A 21961-nucleotide genomic window follows, 5' to 3' on the forward strand; every position below is an offset into this window, starting at 1 on the left:
ATCAATAGCTACTTCTTCACTTCAATTAGCTTGAATAGAACTTCAATTCATCCTTTCCTAAAACAAAAACACTTCCCAAAACATCCATACATCCAACATAACACTCAACAGAAACGAACATAAGAGACCACAGAGCAATAGGACAACAAAAGAATAGAACTGCAGAAGCTATAGAGCCTTACAAAAGATCAATAGAAACTATAAAAATCATAAAAACCAAACCAAAACCAATTTAATATTTCATAAACCTTTCAACACAACCTTAATCATCTCTCAAATTATTCATTCAACCATCTTAACTACCAAAACAGAAGCAAAACAGAAGAAAATCAGACCTTACAAAATCAAGCAGAAAAAATTATAGAACCCTACAGAACAACATATCCTCATCAAAAACCATCATAAACCCTTCAAGAATACTAAAACCATTCCAAACACTTCAAATTCAAAAAATCCATCACCAAAAACAACCATTCAATAACAAAAACAACAAAAAATCAGCCCATAAAACATATCATTTCAGCACTCAACACTACTCCATATCACCCTTAAGCTAATGGTCAAGCTGAAAGTTCCAACAAGATTTTACTCCACATTTTGAAGAAAATTGTTGAGGATAATAGGGAATATTGGGATATTAAACTTGATTCAACAATATGGGCATTTAGGACTACATACAAGGTTACAACATGGTTGACACCTTTCAGACTTGTGTATGGGTTAGAGGCTATGGTGCACATGGAGTTTGTGGTCCCAAGACTGAGGATAGTAGTTACACATTAAATTGGATCCTCGGGAATCAGTGAACCACAGGTTAGGAAAAATCCTAGAGTTAGAGGAGGACAGGTTCTTGCTACCTACATTTCAGGAATTACTCATTAGAGGAGGCAAGCTTGGGTTAACAGGCATATCAAAAAGAAAAAATTTCAGGAAGGTGATTGGGTTGTGGTGTATAATTCCAGACTTGGTTAGTTTCCCGGTAAATTGAAACTCCGTTATGCATGCCCATTTTCGATATTTAAAGATGTTGGGTAGGGTACATTTTTGCTTAAGGATCTACAAGGCAAGGTGTTGCAGCGTGCAATAGTCAATGGATTCCAACTCAAAAGACTAGTTCAACCTTATTATGCACAATTTAATTTAATTTTACCATGGTTAGTTAATTCAAGTGTGACATGCAGTGATTGTGTGGAATGGCCTAAGGTATGTCGTACTGGAATGACAAATGGCACAAAAAGATGTAAATTGGTAGTGTACTGGGCCTTTATCATCAAGATGGAGAAGACGAGTTCCTCATTTGTTGCCTCTTCTTTCTCTCCCTCTGTGTTTGTGTCGACTTGCATTGGCTGCCATGACACACACTTGGCATACATCTACCAAAGCAATGGGGAGCGTTCATATTGAGGATGATCAAGATATCAAGTATGATGCGGACACTCGGAGGAGCAAGAGGCAAAACCAATAACAAAGACTTCTCCTAAGGTAAATGATGCAAGTGCTACCTCTACACCATTTTTAGACTCTATTTTAACATTGGATGTTGACCATGAACCTATTAAGGCATGGTTGGAAAGAATCGGGCTGTATGAATTTGCATGCCTTCCATGGCACACATGGACCGCCAACATACATGCCTTGGTACAGTTGGATGTCTTGAGACAATTTCATGGTAAAATTGCAGGTTGGTTGGAGCTTACAATTGGTGTGGTAAGCCATGTGTTCACACTTCTAATGAATGTAAGCACTACCTTGTGGAGATGCTCTGACGAGCAAATGCATGATGCATTTGATGATGCCACGGGTCCACGCAAGGTTTATGTCATGAAGAGAATTGAGGTTGATCACAGAATGCATCTCAAGTGGTTTATGGGGAAATTCATGGTGTTCATTAAGACCAATTCCATAGCTTGGGAGACTTATGGGCTAATTTACTATGCAGAGAATGTGGGGATGCCAAATTGGGCTGGAGTGTTGTATGAGAGGTTAATGACAGAGATAAAAGTGTTGAAAACTAACAAGGTTTTCCACAAATCTCATATGGGTTGTTTTCTTGCAACCCTATATGAGTATGCCTTTAAGCAATATCCTGGTTTGACTATGGAGTCTTTTTGACTTGGACACATGACTTAATGTCTCAAGATGCAGGACATGTTGAGGATTTGACGGAGGATACTGATAATGGCAAAGATAGTGATGACGCTTTGAATATTTTTGATGGTGATGAAGATAGATTGGCTATTTATCAAGATTTATTGTAGGCAGGTTATCATGTTTCTTATGCTAAACAAGTTGCTATGGATTTTCTCAAAGATCAACGGAATTCAATGCATGACGAGAAGATGGAGCATTTGGATGTGGAGGTTATTGGGGATGCATTAAAGTCTGAAGGTACTATGGGGAAAAAAAAGCAAAAGATTGGTAAATTTTGGTTTAGGGGTACATCCAAGGTGGATGATCAGCCACAACAGGTTTCCACTAGTGCATCTGCTGCTATCAAGAAGGCTATATATAGGACTTTGAGTCTACTCATGTGTCTGGTACTCCTTTGGTTTCAGGTGAGCTAGGTGCTGATGTTTCTAAGGTTACTAATATGATTGATGTCATGGGTATGATGCAAAGAATTATGGTTTATTTGGGATGGCATGAAAAAGGTCATTTGAGTATGGTAGCATAGGTTCTGAGTTTGCAGGATCAGTTGAGTACTAAAAGGAGGAGGGATGTGGATCTGGCTCAGTAGTTTGATAAGAAAGCAACAGAGTATGATGCTCTGTTGGTTCAACACAATGAGCAAGTTGCAACATTGCAACAACAGATAGAGCATAACAAAATTTCAATCAGTGTTTTCGAAAGATGGAATGGAGAAGTGAAATCTTAGTGTTTGGATAGTATGCAAAATTTTATGGATATGTATGCACATTTTCAGGTTGAGCATACACTATTGATGAATAGGTTTGAGCCTTTGAAAGTGGTTGAGTAGCAAATTATACAAAATCTAGATGTAGATGTGGATGGGTCTGTAGTGCTTAAATCATCAGAGTTGGATGAACTTCATAGTACTTTGCTTTTGGAAGTAAAACAGTCTTGCAAAAGGTTGCTCAAGCTTTGGATGTTTTAGTTTCTCAACCATTTGGTATGTTCAAGGATGTGTTTGTGGTACATCAACAAGTTGATATGCATGGAAGTGAAGCATATGAAGACATCTTTGCTTGAGAGTAAATGTCATGAATTGGAGATTAAATTGCAAGAGGCTATGAAGGCAAAAAGAAATAGTGAGGATTATGTAGCTAATTTATTACAGGAAAGCATTTTCATGTCGGTGATTCCAGTGATGTTGCAAAGGAGGTTATGCATGAGGTGCATGAGGAATTCCAGGAGATGAGAGCTAATGTATCTATTGGTCATGAGGGTAAATATTCTAGAATGCAGATGTCATCCTGCAGAGACATTATTGTCTATGTTCCTATTACTTTCTAGTTCTTCTAGTATCATGCTGTTATGTCTTTTTGATCTTTGTATTTTAGCCATTTTGATCACTAGCTTTAGAGTTGCTTATGCAACTGCATCAGAGGGCTTTGAGTATCCTGGAGGGGCTCTACTCATTGCTACTCAGTGTGGCTTGTCAAGGGGTGCAAGGCTTCTAGCAAGGTATAAGTATGTTCTTTATGTCATACAAATTTTTACATTTTTGCTTGTGGGCTCAGGTCATGTTGTGCCACGGGCTGTGCCAGGTGTTAGGGGCACAAATCCCTAGGCCATGAATTCCATTAGTATCCTTAGTCTTTTACTTTCATATATGGATCAACATATGTAATTGTGTCTTACAATGTCACGGGACTGATTACCTCTATATCACGGCACTGATTCTGGTATTCAGGGAGTTACTTTCTTCATGTCAGTCGTGTGATTCTGGAATACAGAAAGGGAGGTAGCGCCATGCTTTTATGGCTGCTGTAGGTTATTCTTCATAATTGTGTCATGGTCTTTACATGTTTAAGTATCTAATTTGCATTATGGAACCACTAGAACTCTTGGTTATGGTTATTGAAGTCTACGCAGATAGTATATTCTTGTTCATGTTTACTATTTTCAAGGCAAAGATGGGCTGTCATATTCTCTATTTTCTTGTGATGTATGCCCTAAACACGCTATATGGTTAACTGGACCTATGTTTTTACTTCCTTACTAAAGAGAACTAATCTTGCTCCAACTTGTACTAGCTAAGTGGCCAAACTTCCCCATATGTCATATTTAACACTTGGACAATTCCTAGGGAAATGTTGACCGCCACACCACTTATAGAGCTGAATCTTGAGGGGGTAACCTCTTCAAGGCATCGATTCCCTATCAAATTCTACTTCTTCTTAAGTAAATTGACATCAATAGCTATTTTCCTATATTTTTCCATGATCATATCAGTATAGTGCTTCATCATATCGTTAACTTCGCCAAGGACATTCAAGGCACTTGACTCATAGCTGTAATTGTCTACTTGTTGTTCCATTGGCCTAACCACTTGAGTAGGAATTTGCTATTGATTCCCTTGAATAACATTTGGACTCATTATTTGGCCTCCAACACTTGGTGGAGCCATCTAAGTAGCCATAGGCATGTTCACACTGGGAGAAGCTGGCAACATGGACACATTTGGAATTATGCTTCCTCTCCCATTGGGAGTTCTCATGGGTATTCCTTGACCTCCATCCATCAATGCTAAAGTACTTTCAACCGCTAAATCCAAATTCTAGTATTCCCTAGAGGTACATGCCACTTGTAATTTTGACTCTACCTCCTCTGCTTGTGTAATAGACATATCAATGTCAACAAGATCAACACTACTCAAGTGCACCTGGATGTTAAAGTCTAGCCCATGCAAAAGGTATTGCAACTCAGTAGTACCTGGAATAGGAATACAGGTTTGCAACTTACCAAATACTTCCTTTAGTTTATTGGCATCGCCTCAAACATTCTCGTGAGGTTCTTAACATGTTACATTGAGAATACGTAGCCAATACTGACCTTCCTTTTAGGGGTAAACTCTCTTCAAAAGGCCACAAAGAATACACCAATCCTAGTTATGGTTCCAACCTCTAGATTGTGATACTATATTGCAGCTTGCCCTTTCAGAGTCATATTAAAGAACATATCAAGTGTCCTTCATCTTGGATTTGACAATTGAACTTTTGGAATTCATTGATATGAAGTTCTGCATCTTCCTTTGCTAACCCATTAAAAATGGATAGAGGAAATCCTAAGACTGGCAAGTCTAGCGTTTCTACTAGGATTGCAATGGATTGCGCCATGGTGACAACCAGATTCACTAAAGAAGTTTGAACTGTGGGAACTATTACTCCACTTGAAGTGGGCTGACCAACTATAAGAGGGGAAGTACTAGAACTTTTTAACAGACTATGTGTGAGGCTAGGGTTACTAAGACCCCTCCCTTGTAGTGAACACATAAAGCACATATGATACATAATCCACTCTTTCAATTGATCAATCGAAGGAGATAATAGATGATCCTTATTGAATATTCCCCAAGAAAAAAAACCACTAACCCTACAGCTTAGGATACCTCACACTCAATGTAGGTCTTCGTTCATGAAAACAATTGCTATGCATCTAGGATGATACCATATATGGTGCATGCAAGGCAATTGTGTATGACTATAGTGCTCAAACACGTTCATTCATTAATGACTAGCATTGTGAAGGTGCAAAATCAGTTCTTTTCATGCCTTCCTTCTAAACCACGATTGTTGCATTGCTTAACACCGAGCATTTGTGTGCTACTAGACCCTCTTAATTTTAACACACACGTATCCTATATATCATGCATTAGAAAAATATCATAGCTGAGTTTATGTTAAGCACTTCACATCCCCCTTCTCCCTACCGCTTAAGATTGTGCATTCAGTGGTAGGTTTAGGGTATATTTTTAATGTATTTTTCTTCATGAAAGCAATAAAAAATCAACTTTAATATAGAGATAGGGCAGAACTGAGGCTAAACCTCATACCTTAGCCCTACCATGCATTCACAAACACAAACCTTATTTTTTCTTTTTTTGGATATAAAAATATTTTTTAAAAATAATTTTTCTTATTTTTCACTATTTATTTATGGATAATTACTAATATTTATTGATTTACTGATTTAGACTAGTTGATCTTACTGAGAATTGTTTTCTTATCATGTTTTATCCCATACAAACAATATATACATGACAAAACCTAAAAAACACATAATTTTTCTTAAACTGTAATGTTGCAGGTTTTACTTGCGTGTTTACAAATAAATTATTAGATGACTGATTTTTCTTGATTTCTTAAACATTGCTGATAAATTGGAGAACTGGCAATCAAGTGTATCCATTTCCAATCATTTTCAATCAAAATTTACTATAAAATAATAAAATCTATCACTTACATAAAATCACGCTATGACGTACATGTCTTGTGATTGGAGGCCTGTTGACGCTTTCCAATAGTTGCCCGCCACTGATGATCCTCCCAACCTTCATCTATGCTCCTTTACACTCCAGCATCATCCCACGATCAAAATCTCTCATAAAGCCTACCCCCTTCTCTTATACATTAATTCATGGAAACACACGAGGAGAGAGGAGAGAGGAGAGAGGAGAGAGAAAGACTAAAATCAAATCTTTTCATTTACTCGATCATTTTTTGATCAAATTGAAGTATTGGAGAGTGTCAAAATTCAATGTTTGCTACCTATTTGCCTTCTCTTGATTCCAACAAGCATGAAAAGGATAAAAATTTGCAAAAATTGGGGACACTTAAAAAAACGTTGCCTCCCCCTCCTCCCCATGATTCATGTCTTTTCGATTTTCCATTTAGTTAAGCTTTTAAGCTAAACCATTAAAATAACTAGCTCAATTTTGGAGTTTTCACATTGTTCAAAAGGTGGTTTTTCATCGAACGAAATCCCAAAACGAACTCCGATTCACAAACAAATTGGATGATCAGCTTCGCAACGTCGAAATCGATAACCCTTGCCTCCACATAATGCAGTTTCTAGCTCCTGGATCACATAGCTACTTTATAACACCAAACCTTAGTAAGGGGATTAAATGGGGGGTCAAACGGATTTTGATCAGAGTCGAGACTCGCATTGGGTTCCTGGCATCGAACTCCATCTAGGAAAACTCTAGTTCATCAATCTACAACCATTTCATTTTGCATGAAAAACTGTTGGTCTTTTACACCTCAAGAGCCACTTCTCTACTTCAAAACGGGTTCTAAAATCTCCTCTCATAGTGTAAGTGGGGTCATACTCAATGGTCTTGATGGCTCTCATTCTTCTCCAATAGTCATTTTATGACAACCGAGTCATTTCCAATGTGCACATAGAGTAAACCACTTGTGAAGAAATGTATGTTCTGATGTGGTTAGCTTCTCTAGGTTTGCTATTTCTATTTTTGAGGCTTCTACACAACTATTCTTAAAAGATGTGATTAATCAGCCGTGTATGGCTTGCTTATTGCTAATTTGTGTGGGAATGAGTTATTTAGTAATAGAGGTGTACTCTATGAAAATTAATGAATAGGGTGAATGTATTGTTAAGATGGCAAATGCTATCAACTATATTGTCACCCATTTTGACAGCAACCATGTGTCTATTGCTGTGAGTTCTACTATGGAAGGTTTGAAATATGTGAGTGATAACTCAGCAAGAGGTTTTGGTTTAACATGACTCATAGATGATATACTTATACTTGACTCACTGGAGGATTTTCATGATTGTCATTCAGTGTTGATGCACACTCAAAAGTAGTTGTGGTCATTGAGGACTGTCCCTATGGGGTAATTGGATTGGAAAGGGAGACAACTGTCAAGTCTTCTTGAGATGGAGAAGAAGCTATATTAAGGTCCAAAAAGTTGGTATCTATTTGTTTAGCTTGCATTGATGTTGGTGTGAGAGTAGTAGGCTCCTAGTGCTTAGGTTTTGCGGGTAGATGGTAATGGTTGATGATGCGAAGGTCATCTATCCCTTGATTGTGACATCATTAAATCATTCCATTTGGGCACGAGATTAGGTGGATTATTGCATTGTTAGCTTCTATAGGGAAGCACAATGGTAAGTTTAACACCAGTGTAACTAGCAGCATGAGAATGAATTGACTTCCCTTTAGTCTATGCGGCTCAAGAGTGATCATGGTGGGATACTTTGGCAACCATAGGTAATAAATGCCTTCATAATACCCTTGTGCATGCACCAAGGCCTTGGGGACCCATCGTAGCTTTACATGTGTCTGTTTGCCATAGTGTCAACTTCTTCATTGGGTTTTTTGAAAGTGGCTCTCTCAAAACCACACTTGGCATGGATATTTTGACTAGGGGTTAGCTTACTTACAAGTTTTTGTTTGGACATCTAAGCTTGTTGCAAGTCATGCTCTTACTAGAGTTGGTGGTAGATAAAAAACTGGATGTGGCAATGCAAGTCTGGTAATCATTTTCTAAGTGAAAGAGTCTTTTCATTCAATATTTAATTATTATATTACTTAGGTTATTTTTCTACGTGGCAGTTCATATGCATTTTCATTAGAATGCATTTATAATCATTTAAAGCCAAATAAAGCAATAAGCTTATAAAATATTGATTTTTTTCAAACTGACAAGATGTTACCTGTCTCAAATTTGTTGCGATAGGGGTCTTGCGAATTCCTACCATATCATTTTCTCCATCGGCCATGTTCCTTGTTTCCCTTGCTTCAAATGTGCTTTTTGAATTTCTACGACCTCGCAGAGCCATCAGATATGTTAGATGAAATTAACGTGGTAGTTCAAGGGGAGTTTGTGGTCGTCTAGAAACATTTCGCCAACATTTTACCTAGTGATTTGGTCGTATAGGAAGAAGGTGTAACAAGGGTAGAAAAAATGAAAATGAGGTCGAAGGGGGGGGGGGGGGGGTATTTTTCTCTTTCAAGGCTCAAAGCTTCACTGGATAAGAGAAGTAGAGAAATTTTTCTATCATTAGGAGGTCTTTCTTCTTGCTTTTTTTGTGAAGGAGAGGATGTGTATTTATAGGCATGAGAGGGAGTATGCAGTCAACTGATTCATTTGGCTACTTGTCAAGAGCCAATTGAACTTTATTAAATATTCATTTTGATTGCTTACTTGTTGGATGGTGGCATGGGGATGATTTTTTAATGCTTTCTCTCCCTCCAAGCATCAAAATTGTCATGTATTTTGACATATTTTTTCAAAAACATCTTTTTTTTTTCAAAATGACTTCTTCTTGTGGTTTTCGGCCTAGTTACTTCATGACTTATCTAGCATATAAAGTCATGTCATACTCTTTGATACTTAACTTACTCAATATCATGCTCGTTCTTGCACATTCTTCATCTACCTATTGAGGTTTTGCGAATTGTCTTGCGGTTATGAAATTAATGCGATCCTCGATGCATTAAATGGAATCGAGAATGCCAAATCAAATATAATGCGAAAAAAATGATATGATCAAGCTGTCGTAATATTATTTAGGAGGCATCTTTGCTTTTTGTTGGCTGGGATCATTGAGGCATCTTCTCGTGTCGGATTGTGGAATTGATTTAATGTGAGACTCGATATCAAGAAAATTATGTGCAGTCACTAATGTGATAGCTTGATGAGTAATTTTTAAAATGCTTCAAGACTGAATTTGTTTCTTGATATGAAGCGTTGTGGCAGTGTCATACTGCTATGCGGTCACAGTGTGAAAAACTCTAGAGTGCAGCTTTTTTATTGATCTAGAGAGCCAATGCCATTTTAGACATTAGTATTAGTGTCCGTAGTATGGATGGTTCAAAAATATTAGATTATTGGACAAGTTTAGGTAATTTTTGATATTTTAGATATTATCTATTGTAAAAATCCAAGAGTTGTAGACAACTTCTAGAATAGGAACACATGTAAAAGAAAGTAGGTAGCTTTCAGCCATTTTGAGAGGATTTTATGTAAAAAGAAGGATTGACAAAATCACGCGACGTGCGATCATTGTTTTCAAGCAAGTGAACAACACTCCGAAGTGGGAGATGGAGTGATTTGGTAGAATTTTGGTTAGGTGTCCTGCTATTTTACCCCTTTTCAGAGTCAATGGAAGCATCAGATTGGCGGTCTGAGCAGTATAGAGGAAGGTATTATTTTATGTATGATTTTGTCTACAAGAGATTTGTCTTCTCATAATGCAAAAATAAAATGATAGGCTTCAACTCTGTGAGTATTCTTCTACATCTTCTATTTCTTTCTGTGAGTATTCTTCTACATTTTCTATTTCTTTGAACCCCTTCTCTTTCGTCTACTCCTCTCAACACCATATTGGGGAATATGGGAATTTCCCATAAGTTCGGGACACATGGTCAAATATTTGAATTTGTTATAAATTGAACACTATAACTCCAAATCAAGCGCTCTATAGCTCAATAGATTCAGTTTTTCAAGTGATTTCTAATGATAGGTCACATCATATGGTTTTGAGAAACTTATGGGCATGTTATCCGAATGCTTCCTTTTTTGTATTCAAAAAATGGAAATTGGAAGATTCCCAAACTCACTAATATTGTGTTTCTCCTTGAATCTCCCTTAACCTTGCTATCTCTTACCCCCCGTAAACTTTCGACCCCAAACGCTTCAACAGTGGTGAACGTGCCATGAAAGTCTGCAACAGAGGTGTGTAAAAATGGGGGATTCTACTAGATCAAGTGGTGGTGATGCTTTATAACAGATGATTGCTTTGTTGCAGCAACAACAACAACAGTAGTTGTTACAACAACAGATGCAAACTCGGAAGTTACCAAAAATAATTGATTCCTTAACTGTGAACACATTGTAGACAGTGGGACAATGTAACAACTCCAAAAGGATAAATATGCAATTCGCATATGAAACCCCTCTTAAGGGTAGGATAAGTCATAGGGATAATTCCTTTCAATTAAATAAAGGCGAAATTTTTTTTATCCCATCCTTCTCCCCCAGCCGACATCGCGCTGGAGGGGAGGGAGGGAAGCCACGAGGAATGCAGCATGCTGGAGCTCATGAAGGAGCCGAGGCCATGCGTGCTGCCACGTAGGAGAGGGAGGATCCCCCTCCCCTCCCCTATTTAAACCATGGGGGCTGCTGCCGCGTAAGAGAGGAGAAGGGAGAGAGGGCCGCCATGACACCGTCATGAGACTGTAAGTGAGAGAGAGAAGGCCTTGAGAGAGGGGATCAGGACCGCCATGGAGCTGCTGGAGGAGGAGACACTGTATCAATCAATCGTCGTCTACCGCCACTCAGCGCTGCCATCGTCATGTCATTGCCGTCGTTTCGTAGCTAAGGCCCCCATGCCCTACGTGTCTTCAAAAGCTTCTAAAGCTTCTAAGGGAGGGGGCTCTATAAGCCCCCTTTCCCCCCCAAAAGGAATCTAAACATAAAGGTCTTATTTTACCCCCTCATGCTTTAAATTTCCTTTAGCCCCCCTTATTTTGTGGCATCTTGAAAGTACCCCCCTAAAAGTTCCCCCTAGGCTTCACAAGCCCCCCTTTCTCCCCCAATAAAAGTTGACCTTAAAGGTCGTAATTCCCCTCTCATGCTTTAAATTCCCCCCTTAGGCCCTTTTCTTATAGCCTTAAGTCCACCCCCTGGAATTCCTCCTAAGGGCCCCCCCCTTAGCCTTTTTCCCGTGTAAAAACGAGCCCTACTCGCAGAGGATTTTCACAATACCACCTTCCCGGATTTTAGACCCCTTTCTGTGGTTCTTCCCTCCTCCACACACACATCCCTTCAAAGAGTCTCCACGAAGGGAAGCAAAAGAAACTTGTAGAGGACGGTGGAAATTAAGAAGGAAATTCGCAAAGCAGCATCGACGACGGAAAGGCTACACTCGCAATGCCTCCTAAGAAAGCCCAAGGCATAGCTGTAGGAGGGTCGTCTCCTGGCATCCACGTGGACATCTCACCCCAAGCCCAGGTTTTCCTTCCTTTTTTTTTTTGGTATTGTTGTAATTCAGTCATGCAAGGTTAATTGTTGGAAATAGGATATATTTTTGTCCTAAATGCTCACGACGGAGGAACTTAGTCATTAATACTTTCAATAAAACATGCAAAATAAAGAAAGCATAAATGCATTTCTAGAAAATAGCTTTATGCATTGAAATGAATCAAAAATTAGATTATTGTCCATTAAAATAGTATGCTTTGTTTAAGACTAGAAGTATAAACTGCATATCGCACTATTAGCCCATATTCTCTTCGCAATGAATCATCGTGGAAATTGCAAGGCATGAAATGATTCTTACAATGCATAACCCTAGGAAATTATCATTTGTCAACTGCATAAATTATCAAGAAAAAGGTTGCTTGTTTAGCATGAATTTTGTTCACAAAGTTATAGGAAGATTAGTTGGAATTAACCTACTGACCTTAATTGATAAGTTAAGGTTGAAAACTTCAATTTACACGTAGACAACAAGTCATGTGTTTATGAAATGTTGACATAACTATCTCCAATAGATAAACAAATTGGCACAAACCTAAACACCTAAACCGCGGAGTACTCGTTTAGAATGAGTTAAATTCCAAGGAAACTCACTAGGAATTAATACGTAACCTAATCGTTACGTATTACTAAAACTGAAACTCCTATACCCTAAATACTTGTCCACTTTCACCGAAATGTAGGGACAGTGAAATGTAATTGGAAAGTGAACTAGGGTTTGTCCCTAAGAATCTTACGAGATGGAACTTGGAAATCTAGGACTGACGGCATCAGCCTAACGTAATCAGGAACAGATTGTTTCGTGACTCCGTTCAATGAGTAGAATAAGTCTCATAGTTCGATGCGACACTTGCGCAGCAAGTGCGGAGTCATATGATCTTGTGATTAGATCACAAGGGGATGGCCAGTTCTCGCAATGAGGTTGCAGGTCCTTACACAAGTTATCTTGCAAGAGGATGAATAATCATCCTAATTTAGTATCTTTCTTGAGTAAAGAAGATTGCTTGGAAGCAATAGACCAGCCGATAAACTGAAATAACCTATGAACTTAAGGTTTGACCAAGTCGGGATAATAGGGTACGCCCTAACCCAGGATATAGGGGATCTTGCCAAGTTGGAGTCATCCCAGATTGAGTGCTAGACACTTTTGAGGAAGGATTCATTCCTTAGCAATTTTCCAACAAAAACGACCAATGGATATGTTTGTGCTTGTTACAGATTTAAGAGCACTGTTTGGCTTTGTCTAATCAATGAACTAAAAGATAAAGGGATATCTAATACTTCAGGTGGAAGGCCTGAAGGGAGAGGCAGCTTTAGTTACCCCCGACTGCCTGCCTGACCCTAGCTAAGGGGGTTGTTAACCGCATCGAGAAAGTGGACCGAACCCGCCGCGAGAGGTCTCTCCATTGAGCGCTACTTGGAGCAGGAGGACGCTTGGGTGCCAGGGGGTCTGGCTGTAAATCCCTCGCCTTTCGAGCCCTGCAAAAGAGGCTAACGTGACTTGGGATTGGATCTCGAGGCCCGCATACTAGTCTACAGGCAGAAACTTGGATTGGTAATCCCTGTGGATTGCTGGATAGCCTTCAGGAGGATTGTGGATAAGCCTATGGGCTGGAAAATTGTATTTTAGAGATAAATATGATAACCTGTTAATAAGGAACTTGTTTGACATTGTTTTTCTATGTCAAGTGATATGATTACGTGAAAGAACCAGTGCCTAACAGGCTAATTAAAGAAGTTGATTGATACATGTCCAACTAATGTGTTAGGTAATTAAATAACTAAAACAACCCGAGGAAAGTGCAGAGGATGGGCCATAGGTCCGTTCTACAGATGGGTGGTCCTGGTTGGCCGGGAACTTTTCTCGAATCACAATGGACAGCCAGAAGATCGTCAAAGAATACGAACAACAAAAGCGTTGACCTAGAGTTATGATTGATCCCAATTTACGTTGTTTTGGGGAAACAGAATGGGACTATGCCTTATGGCAAAGAGGTTGAGCCTTGCATCCCTCTCGTTTCCCATTCTCCTTGAACCAAGTGCAACGTGAATCCGCTTCAGACCTGGCATTTTTGCGTAAAGTAGTTCGCTTGGGTCCGACGCTAGTTGCCGTTAGGAAATGACCAATAAGTAAAACCCTAATTCAGGTCGATCCTAAGTGGGAACGGCCGGAATACTTCCGCTACGTGGCAGACCGGAAAGCCCTAGATCGCAAACCCCGTAACATTCCATGGGAGTGCCGGGCGGAGCTTTCTAGACTTCCTTTCCGATGGACTACTAAGACGTGTCCTGAAGATACAAGCGGACATGTTACAGTTGGTATCAGAGCCAATCAACAACGGAATTGTTTTTATGAAATCTTAAAAAGAAGAAGTAAAGCAAATGTTGATATTCCAAATATTTCCTTACCTTCGATGCTGTCTTGCAGAATTACGAAGCATGGAACAAGTTCTTAGTATTTCGAGTCATGTTTATGACTGCAATTCATTCTCCACATTATCGACAAAGGGTTGAGATGATGAACATATTGGAGAAAGTCTAGAATCCATCACCTTTGTACATGGAACGGAGATGGACGGGTGCATCAGGAATCTACTATATAGCTGCCCACTGGTTTGCTTATCTACAAACCAACCTAAAGAGGATCAAGTGGTTGGAAGACCTGAAAGTCGTGAAGCTGTTCATTTTTATGGAAGCTCACGTAAACTCAACTTTACATATTCGAGGTCGGAGGGTTGAGATGAACTCATATGTATATGAGGAAGTAACCCATGTAATCCCCGCCGACAGGATTAAAAGTGTTGGGGCGCCATGAGAAGAATGGGTTCCAAAGGAAAGGATACCCTGAACTTCCAATGACTTACTGATTCCTAAAGTTCCATGACCCGAAACCATACTATTATATAGTTCCTGTAGATAAATGTAATACAACGTTGTTCTCCCCAAATTAAATGTAATAGTTGGCTTATCATCGCAAGAAATGTTGTATTCCAAAAGGGCTATGCCCATATAAATAAAAATAAGACTTCTTTTTATCAATATCTGATTGTGCTTGAGAATCGATAAAAAGTTAAGTGGTTAGATTGCTTGGCTGATAGCACAATTGAAGATGTAATATAGATAAATAACGATTATCATATAATAACGTTAAGAAACCTTTATCCAGGCACAATCCCAGGTACAGGTTCCTAGTTCGCCTCCTACATCAAGTACTGCTATAATCCAGGAGAAGAAGTTTCTTCTCAAGTAGATCAAGCTGGCCAAGTTTGATGGGAGAGGCAGGTTTGTCCAAGCTGATGCTGAAATTTGGATTGAATCCATGGAGGATTACTTCGAAGCAGCCGGTACTGCACCCGCCAATCAGGCTATGCTCGCTAAGCTAAAATCACTGGCGAAGCCAGGCTTTGGTGGAAGCAATGGTGCAGGGATCAAGGGATCACGGAGGGATCCGTTACCTGGGAGAAGCTGAAGAAAGCCGTGCAAGGAAGATACCTACCACTTGCATATCGCACGTAAAAAATGAATGAGTTCTACGAGCTAAAATAGCTGGGGCTCACTCTTGATGCATACTACTCTAAATTTGTCTCACTTCTTAAGTATGCACCACAGATGGACATGACACAACAGGTGTCCAAATTTTGTGCTGGTTTAAATCCACCAGTAAATACCCGTCTCGAATCTATACGTCTATCAGATCTTCAGGACGCACTCATTCGAGCGGCGCCTATAATTCAGGAGGTATAGTCTAGACCAAGGGGTAACAAAGCTCAGTCTTATAATGACCCGAATAGAGGAGCATTCAGATCTCAAATGAAGAGAGTTCAAGGTCATAATCAGGGACAAAGAAAGAAAGCAAGGACTAATAACGTCAACAACTTTCTTCCTACTCAAAGCAATGGCTGAAACCTTCGTTATTTCCACTACAACGAGCCCGGTTGCAGCCTCTCTTGGCCAGGTCTGGACTTATGAGTAAGCATTTCCTTCGTCTTGTCACACCCGCTTTGAGGGCAAAAGTGACTGATCTTTTTATTCAAAATACACATTGACAAGATTTTAAGAAGGCCCTGAAAGAAGAATATTTCCTTGAGGACTTTGGTATGGCTACTTGGCGGTCATTCCGAGAGTGGGTCTACATGCCAAACAAAGGTCTAGCTGCTTCAGAGTTGATTCGAGAATTTGAGGAGAGGTATAGTCAGCTTGATGCCATTGAACAAAGAGCATTGGATGTTGAAAAAGTTGAGCTTTTCTTGCAAGCTGCAGATCCTGCTCTTCAAGAAGAATTGGGTGAGCTTCTTGAGGATCGCACGAAGCCTATGGGTCTTAAAACGGATTGGCAGGATGCTCAGGATGCAGTCTCGACTTTGACCAAGAGAAGGATATGGAAGACTCGCCTACAGAATGGTTCCATGGCACCTACACCATCATCAGCTCCTATGCCTGCTTCTATCCCTGTTATTTCTTCTCCTCCTCAGCCAGTTTCTTGGCCTATGCTAGTGCCTACTGTTTCCACTCCACCTATTCCTCCTGTTCCACGACCGATGCCTACACCTTCTGCTCCAAAACCATCCGCTCCATCGGTGCCTACCTCTCTTGATGACATAATCAAAGGCATAACAGATTTGACACTGGAGTCAGTAAAAGCCGAGTTGGTGGGAAAATTGAAAGAGCAGTTTGCTTCGACTGCACCTACTACTTCTTCTAGTGCTCCTACTGCACCTAGGAGTGCTCCTAGTGCACCTAGGAGAGACCGGAGATGTATTTGGTGCGATAGTATGGACCATCAGCATTGCAGGGATTGTGAATCTTTTTAGGATGCAAGGAGGAAGAATTTGGTATATTGGGGGCAAGATGGTAAGATTTGGTTGACTGAGACAGGAGCTCCACTTGCTACCAACTTTGGTAAAGGTGGAATGAAGAAGTTAGTGTATGACATGGCTGCGCGTACTTCTTATGTGACAGCTAGAGGTGATGCTTCTGCATATGGAGTCCAGATTGAGAAGGGATCAAAGACTCAGTCAGCGCTATGGACTTATGCTATGGAGACTGCAAACAAGGGGAAAATTCAGTAAACTGTTTTGACTAGTGCAGGCTCTAGCATCAGATCAGAGACAGGTTGGGACTCGCCTGTTGACAGGTACTCTATTTATGCTTATTTGGCTAAGTCTCAGGGAGTAGATGTGCTTGTTGAGGAGAAGCGTAAGAGGGATGAAGAAAATCCAAGTGCAGCTAAGAAGACTAGAGGGGGTGAGTTTGTTACTCCACCTACTGCAGGACCGTCTTCAAGACCAGGGCCAGATCGACAGATGGAGGATGCTCAAAAGAGAGAAAAGAGGCAAGAGCCTAGAGAGAGAAAGCAGCCAGGGTTTAGATTGATGTCCGATATTGAGACATCTACGGACATGAAGAAAATCTTTAATGATAAGATACTTGGCAGTGAGGCGACTTTCACTATTTCTGAGATTTTGGGCATCTCGAAAAGGGAGTTTCAGGATTGTTTCAGGAGGTTTTGAAGAGGAAAAGACATGCATTGTCTACCACTGATACACAAGGAGTTTTGATTGAGGAGTTGGATGAGGATGAGGATGAGGTTATGGTTGAAAATGCTTCTGTTTTTCCACAGGTAGAGAAGAGGGTTCAGCCTATGCATTATTCTGAAATTGAAGAGCCTGTCTTGATACCGCGTAGTCACTTTTCGCGGAGCCATTGGGCTAGGGCAACTACAGAGACAATGGTAAAGATTGGAGAGAAACAGGTGCCTTATGTTGCATTGGTGGATCATGGTTCAGAGATTAATCTCATAGTTCGTGGAGTTTATGAGAGTAACAGATGGCCTATGGATGTAGAGCATGGGTGGCGTATGAGAGCCGCCAATGGGTGATTTGTATGCTGCCTGTCCTAGTGTCAGGGTTTATATTGGTGATGTAGAGGAGGATTTTCATTTCTTTGTGCAGGATTCATGCTCTTATCCTATAATTCTTGGACAGCCATTCATCACAGAGCATTCATTATAAGTGGGTAGTTGATTTGGTTACCATGCCTATGGGTCTATGGCAGATGAGATACATTGTTTTGGCTAGAGAGGATCTTACCAATCATGTTGAGGGCAGATCTTTGAGAACGAAGACCACTAGTGCAGTGTGTAAGTTCTTATTGGAGGAAATTTTCTGCAGGTATGGTTGTGTGGGTAAGATCACTGCGGATCGTGGTGAATTGGATGCAGATGAAGCTAGGGAGTTTTTCTCTCAGCTAGGAATCAAGTTGGCTCTAACTATAACATATAATCCAGAGGGAAATGGGAAGAGTGAAAGAGGGCATCCACCGATAGTGAAAGCATTAGCTAAAGCATGCAGAGGATGGATTGGAGACTGACCGAGACTTCTACCATTTGCTTTGTGGGCTGATCGTACGACTCATAGTGTTACCATAGGATATATGCCTGCTGAGTTGATGTATGGTCAGAAACCTGTTATGCCGACTGAGACTTGTGCTTTGACTTGGTCAGTTTTACCTTGGCAGGAGGATTTGACGAGAGAGGAGCTCTTAGCTCTTCGGATTCGACAGTTGGAGAGGAGACCAGAGGATATTCAGCTAGCTATTGACAGGTTGAAGGTTGCTAGACTAAGGAATAAGGACAGGTTTGACAGTAGGCATCGCTTGCGGCCTAGAGCAATAGAAGAGGGAGATTGGGTATTGGTCTTTGATAGCAGCCTTGAAAATCAGCATACTGCACTTTGGAAGATGGTGAAAAGATGGTTTGGGCCGTATATAGTCAGACATGTCTTTGATAATGCAACATATGAGTTGACAGAATTGGATGGGACATTGCTTAAAGTTCCTATTGCTGGAAAAAGAATCAAGATTTTCAAGAAAAGAGATGATGAAGATTATGCATTGGAAGAATTTTCAAGAGAAGAGCAACGAGAAGAAACTCCAATGGAAGAGACAGATGATATGACAGATAATCTTGTTGATATACCGGAAATGCATAATGAAGAGATTGATCTGTTTGTGGATCTTGATGATAACGATCATGGGTAGTTGGCCCATCCGGAGGATGCGCAGGATTAGAGGGGGTGGATGTCGTATTGCTGCGCATTCGAGGTGTGAAAACCACCCAAAAGTTGTGTGTGTGATTTGATACTTTGTACATACTTAGTTGTTGTGTTTACATTTATTTTCTGCGTATGAGTATAGTGGGGAGGAGTTGGAGGCATAGTGGTGAACATGATGAGATGCTTTCAGCCTATGTTGAGCAAGGTCAAGTGGAAAGCACAACTGATGCTGGTGAACGTGTTACACGTATTCGTTCAGGACTTTGCCTTCTCCTTCTTCAGCTACATCAAAAATACCTAATGATACCAAGCCTCCACATCCAGGATTTGGAAAGAAGGAGCCCAAGCATATTGGATGCTTTGATGTTTTCAAGGATGATCCAGATCAAGACAGTGCAGATTCACCTCATGGGATCCTAAGCATGCAGATTTACTAACAACAGCTTCAAGAGATAGAACTGTGCGTCTTTGGGATGCTCGTACTGGTAAGTACTCCCAACAAGTGGAGTTGAGTGGTGAGAATATAAATATCACTTTCAAGCCTGATGGGTCACATATTGCTGTTGGAAATAGAGATGATGAACTGACTATTATAGATGTTCGTAAGTTCAAGCCAATCAACAAGCGCAAGTTTCCTTATGAGAGGAATGAAATAGCGTGGAATACCACTGGAGAACTGTTCTTCCTCACAACTGGGAATGGAACGGTGGATATCTTGTCCTACCCATCTCTTTCTACATTACACACACTTGATGCTCACACAGCAGGTTGTTATTGTTTTGCCATTGATCCGACTGGGAGGTACTTTGTAGTGGGGAGTGCAAATGCTCTTGTGAGCCTCTGGGATCTTTCTGAGATGCTTTGTGTTCGTACTTTTACCAAGCTTGAAGCAAAGCAAAAGATCTAGAGTTGAAGGGACATGCGACGTGAAGATGAAAGATGCCGCTTTTCTGCGTGTGTATGAGAGGAAAGTGTGGCTAAAAAAGTGGGCTTTTTCTGGTTCACGGAAGAAAAAGGCAGGGGAAAACACGCAGAAGCAAGGGGATGACAAAAACAGGGAGAAGAGGGGAGGAGTGCTATTCATCACCACAGTGGTTTCAGGAGCTGTCTCGCTTGTGACAGCCAGGAGTTGCAAAGCAGGGTTGATACGAATTGACCTTGCGTGCTTTGTTCGGGATGTGATGTTCCTGCTAGCATCATGTGGAGTACTTGTGGTAGTCTTGTTGGATGGGAAAGTTTACTTATGGGAAGCCGTTGCATTTTAATCTGACACATTGAAGCTTTCCCCTGCTGTGGCTGGTGTCTCTCTCCTGGCTATTGGGAATGGTGCACCAGACGTCTTCTCGAGTGTGGCAGCGTTCATCTCATCAGACAAATCAGGAGGCATCGGCTTTAGCTGTGTCTTAGGGGAAACTTGCTTGGTTCTTGTGGATACGAGGAAAAGGATCGACTGGGGAGGAAGGCTGCAAGAAAAAAAAAACATTGACAATAGAGGACGAGGATTGACGAAGAAGATGGAGGTGATAAGGGAATTAGAAGCAGCAATTGAGGAATGGAAAGGAGGAAGAACCAATAGGGCGAGTTCTGCGTTCAGAACAGAGGAGAAGGGGAGCTGAAGACGATGAGGGGGCAATTCACAGAAAGATAGATGTATGATAAAGCAAAGAAGCTAGAGACGAAAAGGATTATTTTTCGCCAATCGGAGGATGCTGTAACACCTGCAATAACGATCATCGTGATCAGGGAACACGGCCTCCATATCCTCATAATTTTGATCAATTTAATTTTTCTCAGCCAACACCTTTTGCACCCCAACTGTGCCCTTATCTGCAACACTTCAGCCAAGTTTACCACAATCTAATCTTTCAAGCCCATCGAGTCCTTCTCTTGACAGTGCACGCCTAATGGCCCTTCTAACTACACACTCTTCGGTTGCTGTTGCCCCTGCTGAACCTTCGGCCCCTCCAGTAAGCCTCGCTCCAACATCTGGTTCTGGGAGACTCAATACCAATAAGCTTCCAGGGGCCGTCACCTTAGGGGTGAGCATGTGGTGTATGATATAGACATCCGATTACCAGGGAAGGTGCAACCCCAGTTAGAGGTCTCCCATCACAATGTACAGTTCAGATCCTGCATTGGTTGTGGGAAGGCAAATAGCTGTGAATAAAAGCTATATATGTTATGGACTACGCCCAACTGTCACATACGGATACTGCACATAAACACAGCTTTGCGAAATTTGCTCCAAGGCCATTCACAGAGGGTGACAGACATGTCATTTTTCGCTGAAGATGTGCATTTGCTGATGATGACAAAGGATCGAATAGAGACCCTGGTGTACAGAATTCAGGCTGTGCAGAATTCAAAATATGAGCTTTCAAATGTTTATTAGGCATTTAGGAGTCCATTGAGCTCTTCTTTGTAAACTTCTCCATCGACTAAAGATCAATGACCCAATGCCTATTTGGATTGATGCTGAATTATGAACCATGAATCTTTTGTAAAATTCTGGAGCTACTTGTAAACATATAGAAAACTTGATGACAGTTTGATTACAGAACTGGAATGCTATCCTATCTGAATAGGAATGCTATTTCTCTCTAAAATATCAAGAGTCCAGTCTTCTACATACAAAGTCTCTTGGTGTTTCTTATCAGTTTTTGAGCAGCCAATTTATAAAGCAAATTTGTTTCCTTTATGAAGTTGTGTAAATGTCACGCTTGATTGATCTTTTATCCTGAAATTTATCAAGGACTTCTGAAGTTGCGACATTGCTTTCGAAACCCTTCGACACCGCCACTCACGCCGCTATGCTATCCGCCAGGCTACCGCCCCTGCCCATCACCATCATCATCCTCATCACCATGATGCTTTAAGCATGATGGTTTTTAGGAAAAATTAAATGATTCATTCGTTTACGAAGTTAGTGCATGT

The 21961-nt window shown here is 40.6% G+C and overlaps 1 protein-coding gene across 1 annotated transcript; it reads left to right on the plus strand.

Moving 5' to 3' along the window:
• Positions 1 to 2129: 2129 nt before the first annotated feature.
• On the plus strand, positions 2130 to 19934 carry LOC148020171 (THO complex subunit 3-like). The gene is made up of 6 exons (XM_087699659.1): positions 2130 to 2217; positions 2263 to 2388; positions 2556 to 2606; positions 3299 to 3406; positions 3522 to 3576; positions 19412 to 19934. The coding sequence occupies exons 1-6, from the start codon at positions 2130 to 2132 to the stop codon at positions 19932 to 19934; spliced, it is 951 nt and encodes a 316-aa protein (XP_087555785.1).
• The last annotated feature ends 2027 nt before the right edge of the window (positions 19935 to 21961 follow it).

Source organism: Lygodium microphyllum, chromosome 19 (assembly GCF_053477565.2).
Source record: "Lygodium microphyllum isolate KBCC chromosome 19, Lygodium_microphyllum_v1.1.10, whole genome shotgun sequence".
NCBI classification, from domain to species: Eukaryota; Viridiplantae; Streptophyta; class Polypodiopsida; order Schizaeales; family Lygodiaceae; genus Lygodium; species Lygodium microphyllum.

Bases quoted from the DNA above. Each gene is read 5' to 3' on its own strand.
- LOC148020171 (XM_087699659.1), top strand. From the start codon at position 2,130: ATGTCTCAAGATGCAGGACATGTTGAGGATTTGACGGAGGATACTGAT. The intron at 2,607-3,298 runs GTATGATGCAAA...AATTTATTACAG, and splicing joins TAATATGATTGATGTCATGG to GAAAGCATTTTCATGTCGGT. The intron at 3,407-3,521 runs GTAAATATTCTA...TTTGTATTTTAG, and splicing joins TGTATCTATTGGTCATGAGG to CCATTTTGATCACTAGCTTT.